This window comes from Peromyscus eremicus, chromosome 14 (genome assembly GCF_949786415.1).
Source record: "Peromyscus eremicus chromosome 14, PerEre_H2_v1, whole genome shotgun sequence".
NCBI classification, from domain to species: Eukaryota; Metazoa; Chordata; class Mammalia; order Rodentia; family Cricetidae; genus Peromyscus; species Peromyscus eremicus.
In genome coordinates this window covers 59,648,901-59,676,597 of record NC_081430.1, presented here as the reverse complement: position 1 = coordinate 59,676,597, position 27,697 = coordinate 59,648,901, and the positions used below count along the sequence as shown (strand labels likewise).

Genomic DNA, 27,697 nt, shown 5'->3' with positions numbered 1-27,697 from the left:
GATTCTACTGTACAATTAAACCAAATTAAAGAGACCTGAAAATTGCTTTTTGTTATTTTACTTTTTTGAGATAGAGTCTCACTCTGTAGACCTGCCTGCCTCTGCCTTCTAGTGCTGTGGTAAAAGGTATATGACCTTGCCTGACATAGCTTTTTAATTTATGTGGGATTTTTTTTTTTTTTGAGACAGGGTCTTATTATCTAGTCCTGGATGTCCTGGAACTCACTATGTAGACCAGGCTGGCTTCATAATCAGAGATCCACCTGCCTCTGCCTCCTAAGTGCTGAGACTAAAGGTGTGTACTACCACAGCTCTGCTCAGCTTTGTTTTTATTTTCCTGATATGAAAGTCTCACTATGGTGCCCACATCAGTCTGAAGTTCCTGGGATCCTCCAGCCTACTGAAGTTATAGGCACAGGTCACTGCCCTGAGTGCCAATCATATCGGCCCACCATATTACTATTAATATACTGTATATTACCATAATTATGATCATTAATATGTTATTACATTAGGAATAGGGCTAACAAGATGGCTCAGCATGCTAAGGCACCTGCTACTAAGCCTTACAACTCGAGTTCAATTCCTGGGACCCATGTAGTAGTAGAACTCACTCTCACGAGTCATTCTCTGATTTCCCCACATTAAAAAGCAGAATGTTAAGCTAGGCATGGTGACAGTCTGTAATCCCAGTATTTCAGGCTAGGTTATATTAGACCCTGAAATAAAAGTATTTGCCTCACAGCTCACGGTGGTGGAAGCTAGGAAGTTCGGAAGCCTGGTGAAAGTAGAGTGTAAAGGCTTTTTGGATGATACAAGATATAAGGACAGCTGACAGGGGAGTGGGGGGAGCTGCTAACTTGAGTCTGTCCCTCTTCTTTGTTTTTTGAGACACGGTTTCTCCATGTAGCTCTGGCTGTCCTGGAACTCACTTTGTAGATCTGCCTGCCTCTGCCTCCCAAGTACTGGGATTGAGAGCATGCGTCACCATCTCCTGGCTTCTCCCTCTTCTTATAAAGCAACTCATACCACCAGGAGGGGACCTTGTCCTAACCCTTATTATTTCTCAAATACCCCACCTCCAAATACCACTGACATGAACTTCAGGATCTTTTCCAACACGAGGGGCAGTACACATCCTGTTGTGCTGTCTAGTGCCAGCAGCTGCCTGTACTGCAACACTGCCCTTCTTTTGCTACTGACCTAGTTCAAAACAGTCTTCCTGTGCACATCGAATAGGATTGGATCTTCATTCCCAAGTGCCAAATCTGCTGCCTCCGAACACCAATGAAATCCAGGAAACAGCGCTGTACTACTTCCTCCTAGTGGTAGAAGGTGCCAAGTACAATAACTTACCTTTTACTTCGGATGATCAGACCGGCAAGAACATGAACGCTCCCAAGAGCACCTTATGGCCATCTTCTCACCTGATCATCAGCTCCAACCAATGGACACCTTAGTGCAGTGCAGCAGTGTGCCATCTTAAAGGTGGGTCAGCTACCTTAGAGATTCATGATAGAGCAGAAGCAGCATAGCTCTGGGGAAGACATTGAGTGGACACTGGTGCCTTCTCCCAGGGAACAATGTGTGAGCAGTGTGGCAACTATCAACAGTCCACCTGCCACTGCTTCACTGGACCTTCTAAACCCAACTGCTGTCAATCAAGTCCCTGAAAATAGAGCCTGCAAGCAGGGATTCATTATACAGTGCTCTCAAAAGGGATATAAGGAAGCAGAATGGGGTCAAGGATGTAAGCAGAGGTGTGAGGGAGAAGGGCTATTAGGGTTCTCTAGAGGAAGAGCTTATAGAATGTATGTGTATATAAAGGGGATTATTCATGTGGTTTCGAGACAGGATTTGTGTAGCCTTGGCTGTCCTGAATCTAGTTCTACAGACCAGGCTGGCCTCAAATTCAGAGATCCACCTGCCCCTGCCTCCTAGAGTGCTAGGATTAAAGGCATGGACCCCTCCCCCCCGGCTTAAAGGGAATTTATTCACTTGTTAGAGTGGTTTACAGGCTGTGGTCCAGGTAGTACAACAATGGTTAACAGATGGTCCAAGAATCCAGTAGTTCAGTCCACAAGACTGAATGTCTCTCTTCAGCATATGCCAGAATCATGAAGTAGGCTCTAATACCAGTGAAGGAATGGACTTCCCAGCGAGAGCAAGCAGGCAAAGAGCAAGCTTACTTTTTTCTGTCCTTCATAAAGGCTGCCAGTAGATGTGGCCCAGATTAAAGGTGGATCTTCCCATCACAAAAGATCCAGATGAAGTGGGTCTTCCCACTTGAAATGATTTAATTAAGAAAAAAAAAAAATCTCACAGCTATACACAGCTCCTTGGGTTTTAGGTAATTACAAGTTGGTAATCAAAAATAGCCTTCACAAGGGCCAAAGGCTGAATTTTAGTTAGTCCCTAGTTGAGGTGGAGTGGACTTATAAGCATATATACCGCCCCCTCCAACTCCAGAGTCAGTCAGTCATAGCTTGCTGACTTCTCAGACACAGCAGCCATTGTTCTGCTGAGGCAATTCTCTATAGAATGCAGCTTGAAGCAGTCAATGCTCACAGCAGTGATGAGGGGCACGGGTATCTACAGACACCTGCACATACTAACACAGATACATTAAAAAAAATTTTTTTTTATTTGAGACAGGATCTATTCATCCCGGGCTGACCTGGAACTATGTAGACCAGGCTGGCCTTAAACTCATTCACCAGCTTGTGTCATCATACCTGGCTTTTTTTTTTTTTTTTCTGCTTGAGACAAGTTTCACTGTGTAACAGTCTTGGCTGTCCTAGAACTCTCTGTAGACCAGGCTGGCCCCCAACTCATGAGATCCACCAGCCTCTGCATCCCAAGTGTTGGGATTAAAGGCATGCACCACTATCCCTGGCTTAAAAAAAAAAAAATGTATTTGTGAGTATAGTGCCCATTGAGGCCAGAGATCATCAAAACCCCTGGAACTAGTTACAGGTGACTGAGCTACTCATAATTGATCCTGGGAACTAAATTCTGACTTTTGAGACAACTCTCTACATAATCTAGGCTATCCGGGAACTCCACTTTGTAGGTCAGGCTGGTCTCAATCTCACACAAGATCTGCCTGTCTCTACCACCATGGTTGGCCATGTACGGGTGTTTTACTTTCATTTATTTAAGCACACCATACCATTCCACCTGAGCTTCAATGGTTGCACATGTTACATCCCCCAACCCCTCTCATCAGATATATGAAAGAAAACTGGTCATATTCCAGGTTAGGTCTAAGGCCTAATATTCTTTGGAGAAGGGGAGCAGGGGAGTCACAGATACATTACCAGCTGGTATTGGACAAACCCAGGTCCTACTATGCCCAGCCACGATGCACCAAAAATTGGCTCTTACAAGAACTATTTCTGTCTGGGTCAAAAATAAAGTCTAAACTGGGAGTGGTAGTGCATGGTTTTAATACCATCACTTGGGAGGCAGAGGCAGGCAGATCTTTTGAGTTTGAGATCAGTCTGGTCTACAAAGTGGAGTTCCAGGACAGCCATGGGGGTTACAGAGAAACCCTGTCTCAAAATAAAAACTAAGAGAATAGTCTTAATTACTACCATAGGTGGGTATAAGCTCCAAGTTTACAAGACTTCAAAGGTTCATGGGGCCAGATTCTGATGGGGCAATGAGAACATTAGCTGATCGTTTACCTATGCTATCCCACTCAGTGGAGTGCCACTAACATGGGAGGCCGATGAGGTGGCTGAGACTCTGCTGAGTCCCAACAACTGGAGTTGGACCCCTGGGACTCACATGAAGAAACTTCCACAGCTTGTACCCTCATCTAAATGTGCGTAATATGGTATACAAGCCCATGCAGAATCTAAGTGAGGATAGCACACATGCCTGCCATCTTAATACTTGGGAGGTATAGGCAAGAGAGTTCAAGGCCAGTTTCAGTACCCATACTGTAGGCCTTAATTAAGATGTACAAGGAATCAGGAAGGTAGTCCCGAGGACAGTCTAGAATTAATGGGAGTCTGAATCCCCTTAGTAAACATGTAAAGATTTGGAGCCAGGCGGTGGTGGCACACGCCTTTAATCCCAGCACTTGGAAGGCAGAGCCAGGAGGATCTCTGTGAGTTCGAGGCCAGTCTGGTTTACAGAGCGAGATCCAGGACAGGCACCAAAACTACACAGAGGAACCCTATCTCAAAAAAAAAAAAAAAAAAAAAAAAAAAAAAAAAAAAAAAAAAAAAAAAAAAGCAACCCCCCCCAAAGGGCAGTTTCCAATCTATAGAATGCATTCTACATCTTTAAAAAAAAAAAAAGCTGGGCGGTGGTGGCGCACGCCTTTAATCCCAGCACTTGGGAGGCAGAGGCAGGCGGATCTCTGTGAGTTCAAAGCCAGCCTGGGCTACCAAGTGAGTCCCAAGAAAGGCGCAAAGCTACACAGAGAAACCCTGTCTCGAAACCCCCCCCAAAAAAAAAAAAAAGCCAGTGGGGACTGGAGAGATGGCTCAGAGGTTGAAAGCACTGGTTGCTCTTCCAGAGGTCCTGAGTTCAATTCCCAGCAACCACATAGTGGCTCACAACCATCTATAGTGGGATCTGATTCCCTCTTCTGGTAAGCCAGTAATCCAATGAAATGATCAACCTGTTTTCACACACAGGGCTGAGATACATACACTCCACAGAATACCTGACATTCAAATCCAAAGCATGAGCTGTAATACTGGAACAGCTTTCAGTGCTTTTTACTCACTATAAAATGAAAACATAGCTTAACTTTAATATTAAAGCAGAGACAAAATTTAATTTTAACATTGTTTTAATCAAGTAATGTAGCTGTTTGAAACAGGAAACTTTTTAAGACACCTTAATAGAGCAATGAACGATTGATTACTCTTAAACCCCAGATTGTGTGAATTTGAACCCCACTGGTTTGGCACCAGACAGAACAGTGGCTGAAGCCCAAGCCCCTTCCTCAGTATTTAAGACCTGACTGTGACTGCTCTAAGACAAAAATCTTACCAGCCTGAGGTTGAATATGCTGATCTACTTGAGAATCTCATGATGACAAATGGATGGTCGGGCCATGCAACAAAGAATCTGAAACTTACAAAATGAGTTTGCAAATACCTCTTCTTTGGTGTGACACTGCATATTCCCTTGTTACCATTCCAGGTATATGGCTCCCATTCCATGCTCAGCGGACTCAAGGTTTTAATTTTACCAAAAATTTGTATCATTTCAATGCAAAAAATTTACATATTTATTAAAGTTTTATAATCTGTGAGATGGATGACATAAAAGATAAGATCTAAACAATGTTATGAGTTAGTATGCCACACAAATTAACCACCTGGGTTCTTAACTCCCAGAATGCACTTTTGTGGAAAGGAGTATATACGATAAGTTTTTAATGTTGAAGACGAGTATGCAAATATAATCAGGAACCCAGATGGAGTTTACACCAGCTAATGGGTAAGGAATTCACTTGTGTCTGAAGTTCAAGGCTCTGAATGGGCTGGTCAGGCCCTAGCAACTACACCCACCCAGTGGCCATCACCAGACTTCTCAGGTGCCCAACTATATTCAATGTGAAGTAAAAAACATCCCAAGTCTTACACCAAAATACAGGCTCTGACTCAGAAGTATGATTTTAACTTTCTCTTTAAATAAGACAATTGGGGGGAAGGGCATCAAGCTTGAAACACAATAACACTTATTTTGGCAAGATAGCAACCAAAATCTAAAGTACAAGCTATTATATCCAAATTAAAAGGCATTGAAGAATAAACCATAATATTAGGAGGTGGGGTGGGGAGAACACATCAAACACAAGATACAGTATGTCTAAACATCTTGAAATTATAATTTAAGGGTAAAAGCTGAACAATTATGCTGTTTTAGCTAGGAATTAAGTGCACCTTTTCCTGTTTCTCCCAAATAGAACCAGAGTTTACGATTTAACCACACCTCAAAGCTTTTTCTCTCATTACAAAGCAACCACTAAATACACACAAAATACTTATTTGTTAATTATTTCCCTGGCTCATAAATGTGCAAAGCACATGACTCCAAAGACTACAATTTGGGGTGAGTGTACACAAACTGAAAAATCACAACTCCAAATTTCAAAACTTGCTCTTAAAACCATAGGACAAACAGGTTGTTTTTACTTCTCATGAAGATGTCACACTGTTATTTATTCATCAGTCTCACTTAGAATGACAAGAATTATCAGTTGCCAATCTGAACAGATGAGGACTGGAGATACAACTTTTAAAATATCCCATTTCTTAATGGCTGAGAAAGGTCATTACAATGGTTTGCATTCTGTAAGTTTCAGCACCTGCAATCTACCAGGCTCAAGGACCTTAAGTTAAATGGTGTAACGTCCTATAAGTAGCCAATTACTTCAGTATAAGCCATTCAGAGCCCAAAGTCTGAAGAATGACCAAAATCAAATCTTTATTTTTTAGTAACTGTATAAATGTGATCCAAATGTGTCCACCACTAGTTTTTCCAAAAGAAACATGCTATAAATAAGCAAACTACAACTGCTCACTGATAAGTATGGACTCCCTAGATGTCTCATTGGGCTTAATTATAGACCACTCACAGTAATAGCTTTTTAGTATCAAGTGTAGCATGATGTTAAGCCATTTGAGCTTTTGCACATACATGTTGCACTTCTGGCTGATAATGGAGAAAAATTTGCAGCATTACACTGTTAAGCTAAGTTGCATCCATCCTTTTAAATGGCATCAATATCAATGTCATCATCCTTGTTGTCAGACTTCACAGTTTCAACTTTTGGTACACTGGCAGTCTTCGAATATACCACCTGATAAGATAAATCATTTCATCAATTAAAAATAGGCATTGAGCCGGGCGGTGGTGGCGCACACCTTTAATCCCAGCACTCGGGAGGCAGAGCCAGGCGGATCTCCGTGAGTTCGAGGCCAGCCTGGACTACCAAGTGAGTTCCAGGAAAGGCGCAAAGCTACACAGAGAAACCCTGTCTCGAAAAACCAAAAAAAAAAAAAAAAGGCATTGAGTAACCACCCCTAGTTATATTATTTTCAGTAATTTTCTCTCGTTTTTAATTTTTTGAGATATTATTTTCCCCTTCCCTTCCCTCCCTCAAAGCTTTCCCAGGACCACCCCCACCTCCATCCCCCTTCAGATTCAGGGCCTTTTTTTTCTTCTTCCATTTTGGTGTTTTGAGACAGGGTTTCTTTTCATAGCCCCAGCTGTCCTGGAACTCAGGAGATCCTCTGACTCCTGAGAGCTAAGAAGGTACATGCCACCACGTCTGTCAGTAATTTCTTTATCTTAATAGATTATGCCTAGGGGTAAATGTCTATCATTGGGTTAATCTAATTATTTTCTAGGGCTGGAAGAGGCAGCTCAAGGTTAGAAAGAATGCCTGTTTACCTATCACTCTCCAGAACACATATAAAAATTCTCTTCCACCCATCGAAAGACTATATATATATATACACACACACATTTGGTTTGTTTATATTTTCAAGAAAGGGTCTCTCTGTGCAGCCTTGGCTGTCCTGGAACTCACTTTGTAGACCATGCTGGCCTGAAACTCAGAGATCCACCTGAGCGCTGGGATTAAAAATGCCACCGCCAGCCGGGCGGTGGTGGCGCACGCCTTTAATCCCAGCACTCGGGAGGCAGAGCCAGGCGGATCTCTGTGAGTTCGAGGCCAGCCTGGGCTACCAAGTGAGTCCCAGGAAAGGCGCAAAGCTACACAGAGAAACCCTGTCTCAAAAAAAGGTGCCACCACCCAGTTGATTACACTATCTTTAATCTGAAATTTGGAACTATACTTGGGATCAGTTCAAGGCTGACTAGGGCTACACGGAGGAAAAAACAAAACTTCACACCCATTACCAATCAAGTACTCAATAACCTGTTCCCTAGCTTTTACCTCAATATTTTCATCTTCATCTTCTTCTTCACCACCAGAAGATTCTTCCTCTGCTTCCTTCAACCATTTAATAAATGGTTCTGCTTTGACACGAATCTCTTTGGCAAGTTCTTTTGAGACGTATTTCTTAGAGGCCTAAAAAAGTTTTTTTTTAATTTAAAGAATTTTCTCAGTCAAGATTTGAAAATATAAATTACTTATACAACAAGCTATTTAAAGGGACTGGGTCATACCCTAACCTTCAACAGTACATACATACTAAGAGACTAAACAACAAATCCTGCTGCCTTTTAACAATAAAGGGACTCAAAAATTGCATTGGATTAACATAGGAATTCAACTTAGAGAAGAGACTAAAGACATTATTTCTTCATAACCCACCCCCACCAGCTGTTTTGATGCTTCTGAACTTCACAAACAACACATGTGCTCCCCACCTTTTCCGACCAGCTGATGATGACCTCCTCTTCTAAAAGGTCTGCATCATACATCTCCTTCAAGATATGTGGAATCTTAGAGATCAGCTGAGCTTGATGCATTGCTACCACACATTCCAAACCATGAAGAAGGTACCGCTGAGCCTTTTTGTTGTTATGACAAAACTGCAAGTAGACAGTTAGCATCAATAATAGTCCCTATTCTAAGATAATTCAGTACTTTAAAAAACATACTCATTCTCTTAAAGCATGGCACATGTAACAATGGCTTAAAAAGGTCAATGCACAGATACCCTTACCATTTGCAGGTGCTCCCACACTTGGTAAAGTGGGCCAATTACCTATTTTCAGGATGACAATATAGTGGACTGAAACAATTTAAAGCCACAGTACTAAGTTCACAATCTTGATTTAAAACCCCCAAACGTCTCTTACTCTTAAGAAATGGCGCCTGTATTTCTTGATCTGCTCTCTTATCTTCTCGTTAAAGAGAACTTCAGTCAAAACAAGAGGACCCATAGCTTTTACATCCAGTCTTTCTGCCTCAGCAACAATTTCTTTATCAGATGAATCAATAATGCCCTCTTCTTTCTTTTTCTGGAAATAAAAAATTCAATGAAGTATAAGCATATCTTGCTATGCTTTAGAGAGTAGTCCTCCTTTCTTCAGGATTTCTACCCAATTTATGGAAGTATACCCAATATATGTCCAATATATTTCTTGAATAAGTAAAGAAGAAAAGCAAATACAAGCACTGAATTGAAAATATAGAAAGGGAGGGTGTGAGCAGGATGGTAGTGGTGCACGCCTTTAATCCCAGCACTCGGGAGGCAGAAGCAGGCGGATCTTGGTGAATTTGAGGCCAGCCTAGTCTTACAGAGCGAGATTCAGGAAAGGCGCAAAGCTACACAGAGAAACCCTGTCTCAAAAAACCAAACCAAACTAAACCAAAAAACAAACAAACAAACAAAACCAACCCACAAAGGGAGGGTGTGGTGGCATACGCCTTTAATCCCAGCAGAGTGTGGAAGATCTCTATGAGCTCCAGGCTATCCTGGCCTATATGAGTGCCAGGACAGCAAGGGCTACAGAGACCCTGTCTCGAAAACAAACAAACAAACAAACAAAAAAATTGAATAAATACAATTCAATGATATCAGAGAAAAAGTTAACCAATTAATTATAAAGACAACAAATATTTCAAAGGAAAGGCTGTATGATGTGTGTATTTGTAGATCAAGCATATTTACCTTAACAAAATCAAACAGGATGTTAACACGCTCTTCTATAGTTCTTTCCAAATCATCGCTGAGTGTCAGAACTTTTGCATGGTCACTGATTTCATCCATTCTGCGCCTCTGAGCTTCCTCTGTTGTATCCTCCCCCCAATCATCATCCTCCTCTTCTTCCTGCTTAAACAAAATCAAAGATCTTCAAATAGTGTTATTAGTCACACTGACAGGATGACACCTTTGCCCGCAGACCATATCATCAGCCCAGAGAATGTTATCTTTCACATTAGTGTAAACAACAACGAAATGCTAAGCAGGGAAAGAAAACCCAGGCTCAGTTTAGCTCAACTCAAGCAACCAATAGTACAGTTTTAACAGTGCACTACATTAATAAATTCAAAATTTCGTTCATTTCAACCAAACACCAGTCTTTTCACACAATTTTAAAGTGCCCTACACTCACCACAGCATGTGGAGGAGGACTAATTTCATTTGGTGGTGGAGGTGGTGGTGGTGTCTCACTGCTGGATACGGAGCCATTTTCCTTGTCCTTGCCCTTTCTATTTTTCTTTTCCTTTTCTTTCTTTCCTGTACCACTGTCACTGTTCTCTACAGGGAAACAAAAGTTAACTTAGTCCTATGGTTTATGTATCACTGACTACCAGATTTAAATCCTACCCTCTCACCATCACAACTCTCCTCAGTAGTCAACACAACAAAACGCAACTTAGAATTCTGGAGGGAGGGCTGGAGAGATGGCTCAGTGGTGCAGACCACTTGTTAAGACCCAAGTTCGATTCCCAGCACCCATATGGTGTTTCACAATCACCCATAACTCCAGTTCCAGGGGATTCAATGCCTTCTTCAGGTCTCTAGGGCACTGCACACATGTGGTGTACAGCCACACATGCACACAAAACACCAACACACCAAATAATAAATATAGATTCTGAAGGGATTCAGACAAATCTACTACTAACCACATTTCACAAGTTTTAGAATAAGAAGCTACTAACCACACTTCACAAGTTATAAAATAAGATGAAGTAATACAATTGGGAATATTAAACTGTTAGAACTGTTCATATAATGCCTCAAAATCAAGTAGTTTATCCCCATGAATTTAAACAAAACCATATCCAAAACCTGATCATCCAACAATTAAATACAGTTTGTTTGAGTCTATATAACGGCTTGTCTCATGTGGAAGAGAACACCGGAATAGGTTGGACTATCTTGCTATAGCAAGCTCAAATTGTGTCAGATAGTTTTATTCATCTGCCACAGAGTGTTGCTTGCAATTTTCTAAGCCACTGTAGCTTAATGAGACAAGCCTTGTTTCCAGAACAGTAGATCTTTTGATGAGTTTCCATCATAATCAACAGGATGATATAGTTTGGCAGCCTCCTTTTCACTTTCGTTACATAAAACACATTTTCCAATAATATCACTTAAAAAAATCACAAAGTCCTGAGCCAAAGACAGGCAGACCTCTGAGTTCGAGGCCTGCATGGTCTACAAAGTGTGTTCCAGGACAGCCAGGACTACACAGAGAAACCCTGTCTTGAAAAACAAAACAAAAAAGTCCAAAGACTAAAGTTCCTTATACTGTATATACTTATTCAGTAATAAAACATGCCATTTTTTATTTCAATAGTCATTTGTTAAGACTTACCAGGTGGGTTTTTGAGAATGAATGTACAGAGTTTATGATGTGTGTCAAGCATGCCTCGGTACCCACAGGCTTTACAAGAATTACCTATTGTTTGCTTCTTTGGATTGACATGCTGTCAAGAAAAGTAAAAACAAGTGTCACGTATAGTGAAAGATGAAAACTGTATGTTAGTTTATACAACATTAGAAAACATCTGAAACACTAGTTTAACACAAATTATCTTCATAGTAGCCTAATTTTAACAAAAGGTATTCTCTAACAAGTCTGGTACCTTCTGAGGAACATGGAAGTATAATCGGGCAACAGCAGAAAAGCATACAGAATTTAATGACAAAAACCTTAAAGGCACTCACCAGATCTGTTTCAGGATTCTCACACTCAGGACAAAGAACAAATTTTTTAATGAATCCATCCAACATGTCTTGCAGCTTATTCGCCTCATGAGATCCATTGACAATGTAACGGTCATTCTTAACATCAAACTGGGTCTGTGCTCCCAGCTCACAACCAAAATATTTGGTGGGATCTACAGAAGACAAGGTATTTCATTATAGTTAACTAAAGCACTGGCTTCACACAAAAATTTATACAGAACTCACCGTTCCTTAAAATTATAGGGCCACTGAGAGACAGCCAGGGTGGTTTAAAGACACCCAATCAAGTAGGTACGAAGAAGTTCCACACTTGCTAGTTAATATATGATTGAGGAAAGACTGTCAAGGCTATATCCATAATATACCTTTTCAGGCTTCTCCAAGCTTTACTTACACGTTGGAGGCCGATTAAGCGCCTTTGCAACGTCAACCATGTTGACTATAACTGTCTTGATTCCATTTCCTTTGCCCTCAACCTAAAGGAAATAAGAATTTCAATTTTGCACTGTCTTCCCTGTAAATGCAATCTTTCAAGTCCTATGAAGAACATATGGACCAACTTCTTACTAAAATGAAGATCAGTATACCTTGGCAATCAAACGGGGCATCTTGTAGCGATAGAACTGGTCTGACACGCTGCGGTTGACGTTGACAGACATTTTGGCTTATTAGTGACTTTATCAATAAGATGAACAGATCTTTGATTGCAACTTTTTGGTATCTTCTGTCTGGAGAAGAAGGGATGACATAAACGACTGCAAGAGTTCTCGGTCTCTGACATGAAAAAATTTTCGCCACTGAGGCTGTAAGCTTCTTGCTTGTATGCTATGTTTCCCCAATACAGGTACCAATGGCTGCGCAACAGCTCTGAAAGAGAGAAGGGGAGAACACACAAACACCCCTACAGGGTCAGTGTCATTCCTATGCGGATAAACTTCCCGTCTCAGAGCACCCCGCCTAATGAACTCTCCTAGCTCACAAGGCCCGAGTTCATGTGGGGGAACAGCTGACAGTCTCAGGAACAAAGCACAGCTCCAGGAACCTAGGAGGCCACCATTTTGACAAGAGCTGCGGCTGTGGCCGGGAAATGCCCCAAACAAGGAGACACCGCACACACAGACCCTGCTCCCTCCTCGGCCGCTGGAGTGTGTCAGACCCCAGACCACCGGCGAGTCGTCGGCCGCTGCCGCCGAGCGACCGTGCTCTAACTGCCGGCAAGGGGAGCCCGGCCCTCTCCGCCCTCAGCTCAAGCCTGCGAGCAACCAACTTCTCCAACCGCGCCTCCCCCGGCCGCCGTCGTCGGGAGACGGGGAACGTCGAGCCGGACCTGCCCACCGCGCAGCCGCGGCTTCGGCGACTCCGGCTGGCTTCAGGGCGGCACGTCCGGGCCAGGAGCCATTGGCTCCGTCGGAGCACGAGGACCGCGGCCGGAGCCGCGCCCGGGCTCGCCGCGCTCGCTCCCTCCGGCGCACGGCCGACCTTCGCCCTCGTCCCCATGGCTACGCGGCGGCGAGCGCCTCCCGCCCGGCCTCCCTCTTCCGGCGGCCGGCGGGGCGGAGGCGCGGCCTCCGTGAGTCACAAACGCGCCCCGGGCCTGACTCAGCCCGGCGCCGGCACGCGCGCGCGCTCCCGCAGAGACCGGCCCCCCCCAAACTGCGCCACACGCGCGGCGGGTCACGCGGCCGCGCCGCCATCTTGCCGCCGCCATGGCCCGCCGCCCGCGACTCACCGTTTTCGTCAAATAAAGACATAAACCCAACGCGGCTCGCCCGGGACTGGGAGGAAGAGGCGCTGGAAACCGGGTCCGGAGCGGCGGGGCGGGCGGCGAGCGGAGGGGCGGCTGGGCAGGTGCCGCCGCCGAGCAGCGGGAGGGGCTGTCCCAGCGACGTCCGCGTCCACACCAGCAGCGCCGAGCCTGGCGACCTGGCGGGGACACGGCTGTGAGCCGCAGGCGGTGCCTGCCGCCGCCGGCGGCCCGCGGGGTGGAGGGGCGGGAGCGCTGGGCAGGGGCACGGGCCACCGCCCCCCGCGGACTCACCTCTGGAATGTTCTCGCTCTGACTGAACAACGCCGCCGCCGCGCTCAAGCTACCCTCGGCCCCGGATCCCGCCCCCTGCAGCGGGCCGCAACTGCTCATTGGCCGCAAGCCCACCCGAGCTCGCCAGCCATTGGCTGGCGAGCGCGTCGATGGCACCTTTCCCCGCCCTCCACTTCCTGGGGCTCCACTCGTGGGCTCGGCCCGCCTCCCGCCTATCCCTGCTTCCTTCCCCTCCCCTCCCCCACTCTGCCTTTCCCAGAGGCCTTCGCGGTCTCGCGATAGCTGTGTTTTGCTGTGAGTTTGGGCGCTCGAGGCAATATGGCGGTTGCCTGTTTCACCTGCGGGGCGGGGCCGACTTGGGCCGCGGCGTTGCCTGGCTTCGGGCCACGCCGGTTCTAAATGCTCGCCCTGCCTACGCCGAGCGCCTCGGAAAATGCAGCTCCGGCTGCCTCTTCCCCACTACCGGGCCCGGGACTGTCATCCCGTGTGGTGTCTCCCCGAACTCGGGAAGCAAGGCACGGCTAAGACTCCGCGTTTGTGGCTCTGGGGTTTCCCACGATGGAAACGCCACCTTTTGTGTGTTACTTGGGCCCCCGAAAGTGCGTCGTGGTGTGGTTTCGACCCCAGTGGTCTGGCTGTGCCTCAGAGATGGCCATCCCCTCCAAGGTGCTCAGCCGCCACGTAGGGCCACTCTGTCTAGCCCAGCCCAGTTCATAAAGTCGATTCCTGGCTGGTGAGCCGTGGCTCCGCGCAGGTGTACCCGATGAGGCCACAGTTCTGTATTTACTAACAATGTGTTCGGAAAAAAAAGCCTCGACTTTTTTGTTGTTGTTGTTCTTTAGAAACTCTCCTATTGTTTAAAAACTTCGGTTTTTTTGTAAAAAGTTTCTATTGAGACTTAAAATCGTACCAATTAAAATGTAGAAATACCTGAGATTGACCAGAGCCCTGTTCGAACTTCTTGAGGCTTCTGAGAGCAGCAACCTGGCTTAGCAGCTGCGTGGTTTGCTGGATGGGGAGAAACAACACTTATGAAGAGGGGCTGCCCTTTGTTCTAAGCCAGATGAATTTGTAAGGTTAAAATAGAAAGATCTATTTTGTTTTGCTCAAAACCAAGGTTATTTTCCCATGACTTACAAGGCTTATAAAGCCATTTAGAAATTGACAGTGTCATTGGGGCAGAATAAAGACACGATGCAGAATTGAAAGATTTGTGTCATTTTTGTACGAGTTTTCGTTATTTCACAGTACGTGGTTGTACAATTTTTAGGCCGAATGCGTACTGCTTATTGGTTACCTGGGTTCCCCATCGTTAAAGTGGAAAGATAGGTCCCAGACAGTGCTTTATGGATCATGACTTAGCAGTATTGAAACAGATTTGAGTTTTTGCTCGGCTGCCCTCAAATGGCATTATTTTAGAAACTCTCGGAAAATAAGGATGTGAAACTAATCTGAGGTAAGAGGCTTGTCTCAGAAAAGTATTTTTGATAATGCTATACAAAGTGATCTTTTCTGTATGTTTGATGGCATGATCTTTAATTTAGATTTCATTAAAAAGCCTGATATGCTGACACGTTTAATCCTAGCACTCTAGCAGATAGATCTCTGTTAAAGGCTAAGCTAGTCTACATTGTGAGTTCCAAGACAGCCATAGAAACAAACAAGTAAATAAATAAAAATAAAAAAGCTGTACTGGCAGGAGGTGGTGGTGAATGCCTTTAAAGCCAGCAGAGGAAGGAGGAGCTCTGTGAGTTTAAGGACAGCCAAGGCTATACAGAGAAACCCTGTCTCAAAAAACAAAAAGCTTGCACTAGTTCTAACTTTAACTTTTAGTGTATGCTCCACTGCTGTGTTATTATGGACAACTTCTAAGAACACGTTTGATGCCCTCTCACCATATAGCCCAACTTGACCTCCAACTCACTGCCTCAACTGTAGAATTACAGCAGGCACTAGCACACCCAGCTAAAAAGTACTCAGTCACCATTATCAAATGCTTACCATGTCTTAGAACTTTGATTAGACTTCAAATACACTGAAGACTTCTTATTCCCATTTTATAAACAAGAAAATTGAAGTGTGTGTGTGTCGGGGATGAAGCTGCTTTTCCAAGGCTGTATTCCCAGTAACTTGCAGAACTAGCATTTGTACCAGTTCTCTAGGATCCCAGAGCCTCCCTGGGTCAGCATGTGGCATACACTCCCAATTAAATACAAAAATATAACGAGGCAGTTTATATGGAACCCCACTTAATCGACTAATAATCTGGTAAGGATGTGTTGTTATACCCATACTTTACAGGCAATGACAGCCCTTTAATACACAGTGGACAGCTTTTGAACTCCGGCTTGTTTGACGCCAAGCTTATTGCATAATTTCCCCTGCCATTTCCGTCCCCACCTCATTTGGCTGTTATTTCCTTCAGTCAGGTACTTACAGTTGGTTAAATAATGGACACTGGGTGCTTATGAAATCCTTGTCCATGGGTTGTGCATTTTGGCACTGGGAAGCTGACATGAATAGTTGCTGAAGAAGTAAATGAGTAAACTGCCTGGCTGGTTGTTTAGACATTGGTGTCTCGGAGTCTGTTCAGTCTGAATTAGTCCCCTGAGTTAAAATCAACTCTTTGTGGACTAGAACTTTGTGTTTCTGAGTAGTAGGCCATTGAGGAGACTAAGGTAAAGCCAGCTTTGAGGGGCCATCTGGTTGGTCAGCTGCCCCACCCCCCTCTATGACATCTGTCTCTCAGCTCTTAAGGCTGCACAGTTACTTTGGTTGCTGTCTCTTGCTTGAGGAGGAGCTCAAGGGCACGAGCATCCTCCTCCTCCTCCTCCTCCTCCTCCTCCTCCTCCTCCTCCTCCTCCTCCTCCTCCTTCTTCTGGCACACTAGCCTATCTACTCAGTGTGCACTGAGAAGAACAGGCAGCCAAAGATGCCAGAAGGGAGTGAGTAGTCTCTGGTAAGCACAGATGCCTTGACTGCCTGAAGGGCTGGTACCTAAATCACAGCTTTTTTTTTTTTTTTGCAGGGGGTGGGGGGGTGGGGGTGGGTGTTTCGAGACAGGGTATCTCTGTAGCTTTGGAGCCTGTCTTGGAACTCACTCTGTAGACCAGGCTGGCCTGGAACTCACAGAGATCCACCTGCCTCTGCCTCCTGAGTGCTGGGATTAATGGTGTGTACCACTGCCGCCCAGCTTAAGTCACAGCTTTTTAAACTAGGGCTTGCAACCCCATATGGGATTACGTAACAGTGTGGAGAGCATGAAAAGTTTGTCAACAGTAAAAGGCATCAATCAATAAATGACCAAAAATTAATTCCAAGTCAAACACACAGTGACTTTGAGATATTTCTACAACACTTACCAATGTTGCATTGTACAGCATCACTGCAGCCTTGGTTCTGAACACTGGGCATGTGCACATGGTCTTGCACATGCCAAGTCACACCATGCAACCATGCAATGCCAACAAAGGCTTCCTGAGTCACCTCTGCCCAGATTGGAAAGCATTGTGAGTTAGGAGGGGCCGCATTACTGTAAATACAAAGTTATTGCTCTTATAGAAACAAACTTACTGCTCTTCATCGCGTATCAAGTTAGTATATACTGTGTTACCATGTTTTATTTATTTATTTATTTTGAGACAGTGTCTCACTATGAAGCCCTGCTTGGTCTGAAACTCCCAGAGATCCACCTGCCTCTGACTTCTGAGTGCTGAGACTGAAAGTGTATACAACCACACCTGTCTAGAATGTTGTATTTTTTAAATGCTATTTGGGGGCTAGTGAGAAGATGGCTCAGTAACTAAAGGTACTTCCTGCAAAGACTGGTAATCTGAGTTTGATCCCCAGGCTCCACATGGTGGGAGAGAACTAGTTCCACTTGAAAATGTGCACAGTGGCACATGCATGCTCCCCAATAAAAGAAATAAATGTAATTTAAAAAAATTAAAAACTGCTGTTTAGCTACAAGGGAATCTGTCTTTTAAAAAAATTGAGGCAAAAAAAATTGAGGCTAAACATGGTAATCTCAGCACTGGATGTGTGTGGAGGCAGATCTTTGTGAGTTCAAAGCCAGCCTGGTCTATATAGTAAGTTCCCAGGCAGCCAGGGCTACACAAAGAAGCCCTATCTAAATCATCGTCATCATCATCATCATCATCTAACTGAGTTTTGGCTCGGGATTAGGACAGAATTTCCAACAGTTTTTGGAATTGCCCTAAATATATTTCTACCATTTTAATTTATGTAAAGTAGCATTCTCAGGCATCAAATCAAAATTTCGATCATCCAGAAAAATGCTGATGATGCCCTATGTCCTGCAACATCAAATATTTAGCTAAAATTTAGTTCTTTATGCAAAAATAAACAAGCACATCTACTTCATTAGCCTGCAAATTTGCTTTTTTTCCTTTACATTTTATGTATTTGATATATATGTGTGTATGTGTGTGTTCTACTTGGTAAATACCCCAATGATGTTTTTCCCTTTCAAGTCAGTGACCCTCTAGCACAGTGGTTCTCAACCTTTCTAATGCTGAGACCCTTTAATATAGTTCCTCATGTTGTGGTAATGCCCAACCATAAAATTATTTTGTTGCTACTTCATAACTATAATTTTGCTACTGTTATGAATCCTGTTTGATACGTAGGATATCTGATACGCCACCTCCCCAAAGGGGTAGAGACTTATGTGCATCCTGCCTTTGGGACCTGCCCCCTCCACCCTCCCTATTCCACATCTGTTGGAGTGCACAGGGCTGCATTAAGATTTTCCATTCACTTGTCTCTGCTACTTATTAGTTCTACAGTTTGAGGTCAGGGACCTTGTTTATGTTTTTATTTTTCTATAAGACAGAGTTTCTCCATGTAACAGCTCTGGTTGTCCTGGAACTCACTCTGTAGACCAGGCTGGCCTCGAACTCACAGAGATCCTCCTGCCTCTGCCTCCCGAGTGCAGACTAAAGGCATGCGCCACCACTGCCTGGCTGAGGGATTTTGAGAACAAAATAATCTGGTTTGTTGGAGACCTAAGGCCTTCTGTCTTGAATGCCCAGGAAGGAGCAGGAGTGTCTGAGGAAAGATGAGCATCCAGGTGATGTGGTACCCTCTTCCTCCAAAGCAGTGTTCTGACTGTGGTCTTGTCTGCCATTCCTGGAAAGAGGAAGAAGTGCAGAATGGTGTGAGTCAGCCTTGTTTTCTCTCCCACACGGATACTGGGGCCTCAGGAGTGAGAATGTTGCCTCTGCTGTGCTCTGCATTGGTTGTCTCAGGAACATGGAAGTTTCTAGCATGATAGCTGCCCCATGACAGACCTGGTACAACTTCAGATACATGGTCCCTGGCCTGAATACTCACCCCACACTGGTCACAGGGATGCTTGCTGTACATGCTGCAAGTGCTTGTGGAGAGCTGTGCAGGGCGTGTTCTCCTGCCTGAGATTCTGGGACTGCTACTCTATCCCGGGTCCTGGCAGCATCTACGAACCTCTGTGAGGGAGCACCACACGGTCCTCCCCCCGCCTCTCCCCGTCTCGTTTCTAATCGGTTGTGAATGTGGTGGTTTGCCCACACAGAGGAAGGCGCCGCTGGCCTGTGGGTGAACCCTGATCCCTAATGATCTGTGGGAAGTGGGTCCTATTATTGGAGTACCAGGCCACACCCCTAGGAGTATGTCTCACCAGATGCTTTGTGCTTAGTTAGGGCTACCTGGGGTCTAGGAGTCATCTGTATCATAAAGTGAGTACCGATATGTGTGGCTGTGTTCTGGGATTTGTGTCGTCCGTCCCGTTCCTCCCCCCCCCCCCCGTGTGTGTGTGTGTGTGTGTGTGTGTGTGTGTGTGTGTGTGTGTATGTGTGTGTGTATATACTGGGTGACTTCATCATTCTTCACCCTGTTGCCTTGAGAGGAAGTCTCTTATTGAACTAGAATCTTACCTGTTTCTGCTAGGCTGACCAGTCACCAGCTCTCAGTATCTGCCTATCTCTGCCCTCTAATGCTGGGGTTACAGGTACATACAGCCTGAGATCACATTCCAGTCCTCATGCTTGAATAGCAAGCGCTCATTTAACCCCTGAACCTCTCCAGCCTCTAGGATCCATTCACTTCTTAAAACTCTCCTGCTTACCTTTGTGGGACCTGGTTTTTCTCGGGCAGAAGCTTATTAAAACACAGGTTGGGGGCTAGCAAGACAGCTCAGTGCGAAAGCATCTTGGGTTTGCTGCAGCTGAGTTCAATTCTAGTGCCTACATATTTGAAGGAGAAAGCAGAATCTCTCAAGTTGTCCTCTGACCTTCACAGGCACACTGTAGTGTGCACATGCCCATACATACTACTAAACAAATGTAATTTAAAAAGATTTTTAAATCAGTGGGGCCATGGTGGCACACACCTTTAATTCCTGCACTAGGGAGGCAGAGACAGGCAAATCTCTCTGAGTTCCAGGCCAGCCTGGTCTACAGAGTGAGTTCTAGGATGGGACAGGGCTACATCCTAGAAATCCTATCTCCAAAAACCAATGTGTATGTGTGTGTTTTAAATCGCTGAACTGGGCCTTGCAGAGGAGAGGATGTTTTTCCTGGGTGAGACATGAGGTTTCTGGTGGTTTCCCAAAGGTTGCAGGTGCCATGCATCCCAGGACTGCACTCTACATAAAAACTCGGTGTTCATTTACTTTGGATCCCCCCCAAAACAGAGAGCTTTCTCAGGAGCTCTCTTCCTAGGTATTTCTGGACAGTCGGTCTGCGAAGGAAATTGCTGAAGAGTCACGTCTGTGACCCAATGAGGATGTCATGGAAACAGTCCCCAGGTCCAGTTGTACAGTGTGGGACTGTTTTATGTTGATCACAACCTGTTAGTTAGAATCAGAGACCTGAGGTCCTCATCGGTCACCACCCCAGTGAGACACGTGCACACTCTCCCTTCACCTCACAGAAACTGTTGCTTAGTGCACACCTGTGTGGGACTCGGGTGTCCTGATATCCACTTCCGGGTCTTCCCACTGTGGAGGGACTGGTTAATCTGCTTGGTGGATCCAGGTTCTAGCAGTAAGCTTCTTCCCTTACTCTTGATTTGTTTGTTCTGATGTTGTTTCAGACAGGTGAGAGGGGTGGTGGGGTCTGAGTGCAGTTCTGAGAGGGAAGCCTGGGAAGCCCGGGAAGCCTGGGAAGCCTGGGAAACCTGGGAAGCCAGGGCCTTACGGTCTGCACCACCTGGGAAGCTGCATTTTCCTCTAGGCCACTGCTTGTCACTCATCAGCCACTGTGCATCCTGTCCAGGGATGTGCGTTGGACACTAGAGTTTCACTAGGTACCAGGGTCATAATATCCACTCATGTTTATTTTCAATGGGAGCCACAGCATTTTAGAGATGAGGAGATTTGGGGCTCAGCAGTTAAGAGTACATGAGGTCCCTGGATTTGGTTCCCAGCACCCACATGGTGGCTCACAGCCATCCTTAACTCTAGTTCCAGGGAGTCTTAATACCTCTTCTAGCCTCTAATAAAGTGCACTTACATGCAGGCAAAACACCAATACACATAAAGAATAGATAAAAATCTTAAAAATGAGGCGATTTTACGTGCATGGTTTCTGACACTTGAAAAGCTGGAAGCCTTGGCACACTGGACATCCCATTAGACAGTCTTGTCTCAGCCAGATGGTCAAAGCCTAGCTTAGGGCCTGACTGCTCATGCATGAACACCATTGTCCTCCATCCAGGTGTGCATGAGCTCTGCCCAAGTATGTTCGTGCACTCTCCCTATCCAGGTGTACATTTCTACCCACACCCGGGCCATCCTTCACTGTTGTTTATTTTCCCTCTGTGCATCTTTATTCATTTCAGTCATATGTTCGCATTCCTCTAGGATCCAGTTGTAGAGAATCTGAACATTCAACACACTGTGTTTCAGTCTGTTTTTTCTTACTGTAATGAAATACCGAGGCAGGCTAACTTTTTGTTAGAGTGAAGAGATCTATTTAGCTTGTAGTGTTGGAAACTGAAAGTCCACTCAGGCAGTCCCATCAGTTCAGCAGTGTGGAGGCAACATGTAAGAGATCACACTTGTGTTGGGACTGACAGATCTCTGGGCAGACCAGGGAGCTTGGGCACTGTGTTAGTGTCCTTTCCTGACAAGAGCACCTTAAGGAACAAAAGGTTTGCTTTGCTCACAGTTCCAGGGTGCGGGCCATCCTGGTAGGGCGGGCACAACCGCAGGAGCTAGCACATTTAGTCTGCAGTCTGGAAGAAGGGAGAAATGAATGCTTATGTTCAGTGCACTTTGCTATTTTCACACAGTCCAGAAGCCCAACCCGGGAAATAGTGCTAATACCAGTGGGTGGGTCTCATTTCATTTAATTAATTAATTAATAAAATTATTTATCTGTCATCTATTTATTTTTCTATCTATCCATCCATCCATCCATCCATCCATTTATTTTTCAAGACAGCGTTTTTCTGTGTAACAGCTCTGGCTGTCCTGGAACTCGATCTGTAGAGCAGGCTGGCCTGGAACTCACAGAGATTCCCCTGTCTCTGCCTCCTGAATGCTGGGATTAAAGATGTGCGCCACCAATGCCTGACAGGTCTCATCTTATTAACCCAAGGAAGACACTTGCCAACAAGCATGCCCAGAGGCCTGTTTTCCAGGTGAGTCTCTAAGATCTCATCACCTTGACAGTTCAGATTAAGCATTGCAGGCAACAAAGCACCACACAGTGCGAGAATTAAGACATCAGAGATTTATTTTCACGGGCTGGAGCTTCCACAGATCAGTGGTAAGTGCTCGCTGTTTTTTGGGTCCTTGGATCTCAAGGCCAGGCTCTCTGTTCTGTTTCCAGTGTATGCCGACAGCTTTTGGTGTCCCTTGCTTGTATTTACAAAGCTCTAATCTTTATAAAATTGTGTTTTGTTCATTTACTTATCACACACAGACACACACACACACACACACACACACACACACAGAGCTTCAAGTAGAAGCTGGAGGACAACTTGAGGGAATTTTCTCTCTTCTTCCACTATGTGGGACGTGGGATCAAACTTGGGTCATCAGGTTTGGTGGCATGTCCCTTTATCTGATGAGCCATCTAGCTGACCTACAAAAGCGCTAATCTTTTTTCTTATTATTATTACTTGAGGCAGAGTCTTACCATGTGGCCCTGGCTGGCTTGGAACTCACAGAGAGCCACCTACCTCCGCCTCCCAAGTGCTGGGGTTAATGGCGTGCACTAGCATGCCCTGCTGAAGCTTTAATCTTGATAATGATGGTGCACACCTGAAATCCCCGCACAAGGAAGAGGGAGGACTGACACTGTAAGGCCAGCCTGGGCCACAAAGCAAGCCTGTTTATAAAAAAGAGATAAAATTATTGAAAAACAGCTGCAATCTCTACTGTTGCTGTCACACGGTTTGTGTGTCCTCTGGTGTGTCTTCACATGGTATTCTCTCCGAGTGAGCCAGCCTGCACCTCATCCCTTCTTAGAGAACGCTGTGTCCATTGGGTTAAAGGCGCACCCCACGCAGGATGCCCTCTATTACTTGTTTATATTACTAGTTTATATCAAGTTAAAAACACAGCGAGCCTAGAATTTACCACCAGGCTTTTGTTCGTCAGCCCTTGGGGAACTACACTGGCCAGTGCCTCAGGGGCTCCTCACATTTATCAGGTTTCAATGACAAGTCTGGTCGGCTCAATGCTCCACATATTACTCCCCTAACAGTCCTCCTAGGGGTAGATTCTCTCTCTCCGTATAACTCTTCACAGGTAAGGAAACGGAAGCACAGAGATGGAATGAAGTTTGACTAAGGTCACCGTGGAGTCAAACTTGGTCTGAACAAAGCAGGCAGCTGAGTCTGAAGGTGAAGCTCGGCCAACTTCACACTTCTCCCTAGTGGTAGTGACATCAGGGAGCTACCCTCTGAGCTGCGGCTCAGAGGAGTCTGAATGCCATTTCCAAGTGCGCTTGTGAGGTAAAGCAAGCCTCCTCTAGGCTCTGCAGCCTCCCAAGGTCATACTGAGGGTATGACGCCCTGCCTGGCCAGCGTGTTGTGTTTAAACTTCCTCTTAGAGTCAATTTCTATGTGTCTGTGATATTCTCTAGTAGATGGAAGAACCTTCCAGAAACCTAACAACATGCTCTAAATAGCCTTTATTTTTTGGTACAGATCTGAGTAAATATAGCAAGCACCAGATGGGACTGTGGAATTCTTAAGGAAAGAGTGGATTCATTTTGAGTTTTCTTAAATTAGGTGAGCTCCCACGTCCAGCTCTCCCAACGTGACATTCTGTGCTATTAAACTTGGTAAATGGAGCCCAGCTATTCTGAGCTTTGTGTGCTAGAAGCCTCTGCTCAGAGCTCTTGCTTTGGGTTAGTTCATAAGGCTGCTTTTATATTGGTGCTTTGTGCAGAAGGAGGTCTCTCCTGATGGATATTTACAAAATTAATGGCTTTTTCTTTCCTTTCTTTCTTTCTTTCTTTCTTTCTTTCTTTCTTTCTTTCTTTCTTTTTTTTTCAAGACAGGATTTCTCTGTGTAGCATTCCTAGCTGTCATGGATCTCACTCTGTAGACCAGGCTGGCCGCAAACTCACAGAGATCCACCTGCCTCTGCCTCCCAAGTGCTAGGATTAAAGGCATGCACCACCACTGTCTGGCTGATGGCTTTTCTTTGTTATTGTTCATGTATTATTATTTTTTAGTTAACATACAAAGTCAGGCCCACTTTTAATTTTTTTTTAAACATTTACTAGTTTGTATGTGTGTGGGCGTATGTGTGCCACAGTGCATGTGTGGAAGCCAGAGGACAACTTCTGAAAATCTGTTGTCTACTTCCACCATGCGGGCCCTGGGGATAGAAGACCTGGCGGCAGGTGCCTTTACCCGCTGAGCCACCTCGGTGACCCATTATAGCTGTTTTTAGCACATGCCTTTGCTGCCTTAAAATCCCAGTTGTAAAGCCATGACAGGCTGCATTTCCTTAGCAGACTATCTCCAAAGCTCGCCATCATGCTAAGAAATAAGGGCTTTTGAAAGGACTGTAGGACTTGTTCAGATGAGATCCCTAAACCAGCAGACTTGTGGAGTAGACAAGGTGATGGCCAGGGCCAGGGGATGGACATGGAGCTGACCTTGAATGTTTCAGAGCGTTGGTTTACAAGAAAAGAGGTTCTGGAAATGGAGGTGGCGATTGTTGCATTAACAGTGTTAACGAGGCAAACTTGATGATCTAGACAGGTGAGTGTTTATGTGTCTCTGCATCTCTGTATATCCTGATCAAACCCATCACAGCTTCACAACAATAGCTAGGGACTAGATCCATGTCTGCACAAATGGTGGTAGCTACATGAAAGCTCATCTTCCTGCAGTTAATATAAATATGCACAGTGTAAATATTATTTGTATGAAATTTGCTTTCTTTCTTTTTTTTCAGATTAAATGTTCCTTGGCAAACAGCAATCCATTTAACTCTGACTAAGCTCTGTGATTGTGAAGATGCCGTGTTAGCACTTTGAGCTATTGTTATCCAGTCCATGGTGGATGATAATACTCTACAGTATTAAAAATTGTTTTAGCCTTGCGGTGGAGGCGCATACCTTTAACCCCAGTGCTTGGGAGGCAGAGGCAGGCACATCTCTGCGGCGCGCCCCGACCAGCGGGGAAGCAAGACACGACTCCAAGATTCTTCCTCTATCACGGTTTATTGAACGCTGCTTGGTTGTGGCTCATCGGGAGAGCTGGTGTGGGAGGAGAGCCCCGGGCGCCGGGGCAAGCTGGCTTATATGCAGGTTCTGGGGGCGGAGCTTGGGCGGTAAGCTGATTGGTCAGTACTATATGGGGTGATACCACGTCAAGGTTGCATCAGCCTTCGGGCGGGAGAGCGACACGTTAGCATTCGGGATAAACAGGAAACCAGCGCCATCTTGTAATGGCGTTTGAGCCAGCGGACTGCTGCAGTTCCCCCTTTTTGTTTTTGGCAACCCAGAGCTAGGAGTCTCCTCATGATGAGCTTCCTGCTCGATGGGCGAGTGCTGAGTAGGAGGAACAATGATACTCTCTAAACGGGTGCAATGAGCAGAGCTCTCCGTGTGCAGGAGCAGTATCATAGGCTTCCTAATCGGGTGCAATGGGCAGAGCCCTCCGAGTGCAAGGACAGCCTACAGTTCCCTCAGCTGGGCCAACCAGATACTTGGGGAACCGCCAGCATCCAGGGCGGCCATAGCTTTGAGCATAAGTGTACGCTCTGTACGATTGCGCTTTATCAACCTACAGAGGATCCAACCCAGTATGACTAGACCAATCAAGCCCACTGTTCCCATCGCCCACACCCCAGCCCATTCCTTCACATAAGATGCAGCTGTGACCAAAAAATCAGTAAATTCTCCCAAGGTACAGGCAATCGAACAACTAAGGCTTTTCTATGACGTGCATTCCAGCATTGACTTAAGAGACATAAATCTCCAGTCTTGCAACGAAATGTAGAGTTGCTCAGAATAAAGAAAAAAGGGGCTTGAACACATACAGGAGCCGCTGGAATAGCAACATTGGCTACAGCAATTTGTTGACGAATGGTAAGAACACTATTATTTATGCTATCAGTCACATTAGACAACCAATAATTCGCACCCTGCAACAAGGTGATCGGTGTTAAATCAACCCAGGTCCCTAAATTATTCTGCCAAATGCTCATATCCCAGGGATACCCTGCCAGACTTTTGTTGTTATATGCCTGAAACAGGGATCCTAACTTATTCTTGGCTGGTTTAAAAGGTTTACTGTTTAAGCACTGTTTTTGAACTGGAAAATAAAATCAGTGCTATTATAGCTTGAAGTTTGATAGGTGGTAGGATAACAAACTTCATCCTCCAGCCTGCAGATGGTGGAATGAAATTGTGGAAAGAGAGTATCCGTTAAAAACACAGGAGCGGGCACAGGCCAGGCTCGAAGGAAAGCCCAGAATATGTCATCCTGAGTCCAGGCCAGATTCAGGGAGAGGCTGATCGTCAGGAAGGTCAGCATCATCTTCTCCATCTTCCTCATGTTGTTGTACCCCTCGTGTTAGTCTTGTCGGCACCCAAATCGGGTCTCTTGCATTCTGTGGGAAAACACAAAGAGATCCCCTTGACCTACGTAATACGGGGTCAGGGCCCATCCATTTATTTGTTAGCACATCCTTCCATAACACCATCTCCCGAAGGACTGGTGTTGCGCCCACATGGCGATCAGCAGAGGTCTTAGATGCTTCATCCAAAGTTAAAAAATTAAGAGTGAAAAGAGCCAAGGAGAGGCGCTCGCCAGGGGTGCGCCCTATTCCCCCTTTTTGTTTTTGAAGCAGTTCTTTAATAGTACGATTTGCACGTTCCACTATGCCTTGTCCCTGTGGATTATAAGGGAGGCCAGTGGAGTGTTGAACATCCATTGTTGCACAAAAGGAATGGAATGAGGAAGAAGTGTAAGCCGGACCATTATCCGTTCTCAAGAACAAAGGCTTACCCCAGCTGGCCCATGCAGCTAGACAATGGGCAATGACATGGCGTGTCGTTTCACCAGTCATGGCAGTGGCAAAAATAATGCCAGAAAAGGTATCCACTGAAACGTGAACATATTTTTGTTTCCCAAACTCTGAGATGTGGGTAACATCCATTTGCCACGAGGCTAGGGGTTTCAGCCCTTTGGGGAGAACTCCTATATGCGGTGGATGGTGAAAGGCAACACAATGTTGGCAGTTTTTGACAATCTTACGAGCTTGTTCCCTGGAGATATTGAACTTCAGGCGCAAGGTGTTAGCAGATACATGAAAATTATCATGGAACTTTTGTGCCTGTTCACAAGGTGTACTCATAATCCAAGCAGCTATGGCTATGCGGGTGGCCTCATCTGCCAACGTATTCCCGGCTGACATTGGCCCTGGAAGCCCGCTATGTGCTCGAATATGAGTCACATAAAAAGGTTGAGAGCGAAGTAACATCAAGGCTTGAATCTGTCTTAATACCGGCGCCACCATACTAGAAGGTTG

At 45.3% G+C, this 27,697-nt stretch overlaps 1 protein-coding gene, 1 long non-coding RNA gene and 1 other non-coding gene across 6 annotated transcripts; 1 reads left to right on the top strand and 2 right to left on the bottom strand.

Moving 5' to 3' along the window:
- Positions 1-4,792: 4,792 nt before the first annotated feature.
- Eif5 (eukaryotic translation initiation factor 5) lies at positions 4,793-16,368 on the bottom strand. 4 transcript variants are annotated; one of them, XM_059278988.1, is made up of 13 exons: positions 16,127-16,368; positions 14,620-14,697; positions 13,381-13,574; positions 12,239-12,518; positions 12,046-12,127; positions 11,631-11,803; positions 11,278-11,389; positions 10,066-10,211; positions 9,621-9,782; positions 8,806-8,967; positions 8,371-8,535; positions 7,934-8,068; positions 4,793-6,832 (listed from the first exon to the last, which is right to left on the bottom strand). In XM_059278988.1, the coding sequence occupies exons 4-13, from the start codon at positions 12,308-12,310 to the stop codon at positions 6,743-6,745; spliced, it is 1,299 nt and encodes a 432-aa protein (XP_059134971.1). In that variant the 5' UTR covers positions 12,311-12,518; positions 13,381-13,574; positions 14,620-14,697; positions 16,127-16,368; the 3' UTR covers positions 4,793-6,742. The 4 variants fall into 4 exon arrangements, with proteins under 4 accessions (XP_059134971.1, XP_059134974.1, XP_059134972.1 ...); XM_059278991.1 differs by having other exon boundaries at positions 9,621-9,779; XM_059278989.1 differs by lacking the exons at positions 14,620-14,697; positions 16,127-16,368 and adding an exon at positions 13,690-13,804.
- Positions 10,774-10,899, bottom strand: LOC131924797 (small nucleolar RNA SNORA28). Its single transcript, XR_009383057.1, has one exon. It is a non-coding gene; the product is annotated as a small nucleolar RNA SNORA28 (small nucleolar RNA).
- A 148-nt stretch (positions 16,369-16,516) lies between the features above and the next one.
- LOC131924085 (uncharacterized) lies at positions 16,517-25,260 on the top strand. Its single transcript, XR_009382777.1, has 3 exons — positions 16,517-16,648; positions 23,851-23,934; positions 25,115-25,260. It is a non-coding gene; the product is annotated as an uncharacterized LOC131924085 (long non-coding RNA).
- Positions 25,261-27,697: the final 2,437 nt, after the last annotated feature.

Bases quoted from the DNA above. Each gene is read 5' to 3' on its own strand.
- Eif5 (XM_059278988.1), bottom strand. From the start codon at position 12,310: ATGTCTGTCAACGTCAACCGCAGCGTGTCAGACCAGTTCTATCGCTAC. The intron at 12,128-12,238 runs GTATACTGATCT...TATTTCCTTTAG, and splicing joins TGCCCCGTTTGATTGCCAAG to GTTGAGGGCAAAGGAAATGG. The intron at 6,833-7,933 runs GTAAAAGCTAGG...TTATCTTATCAG, and splicing joins ATGAAGATGAAAATATTGAG to GTGGTATATTCGAAGACTGC.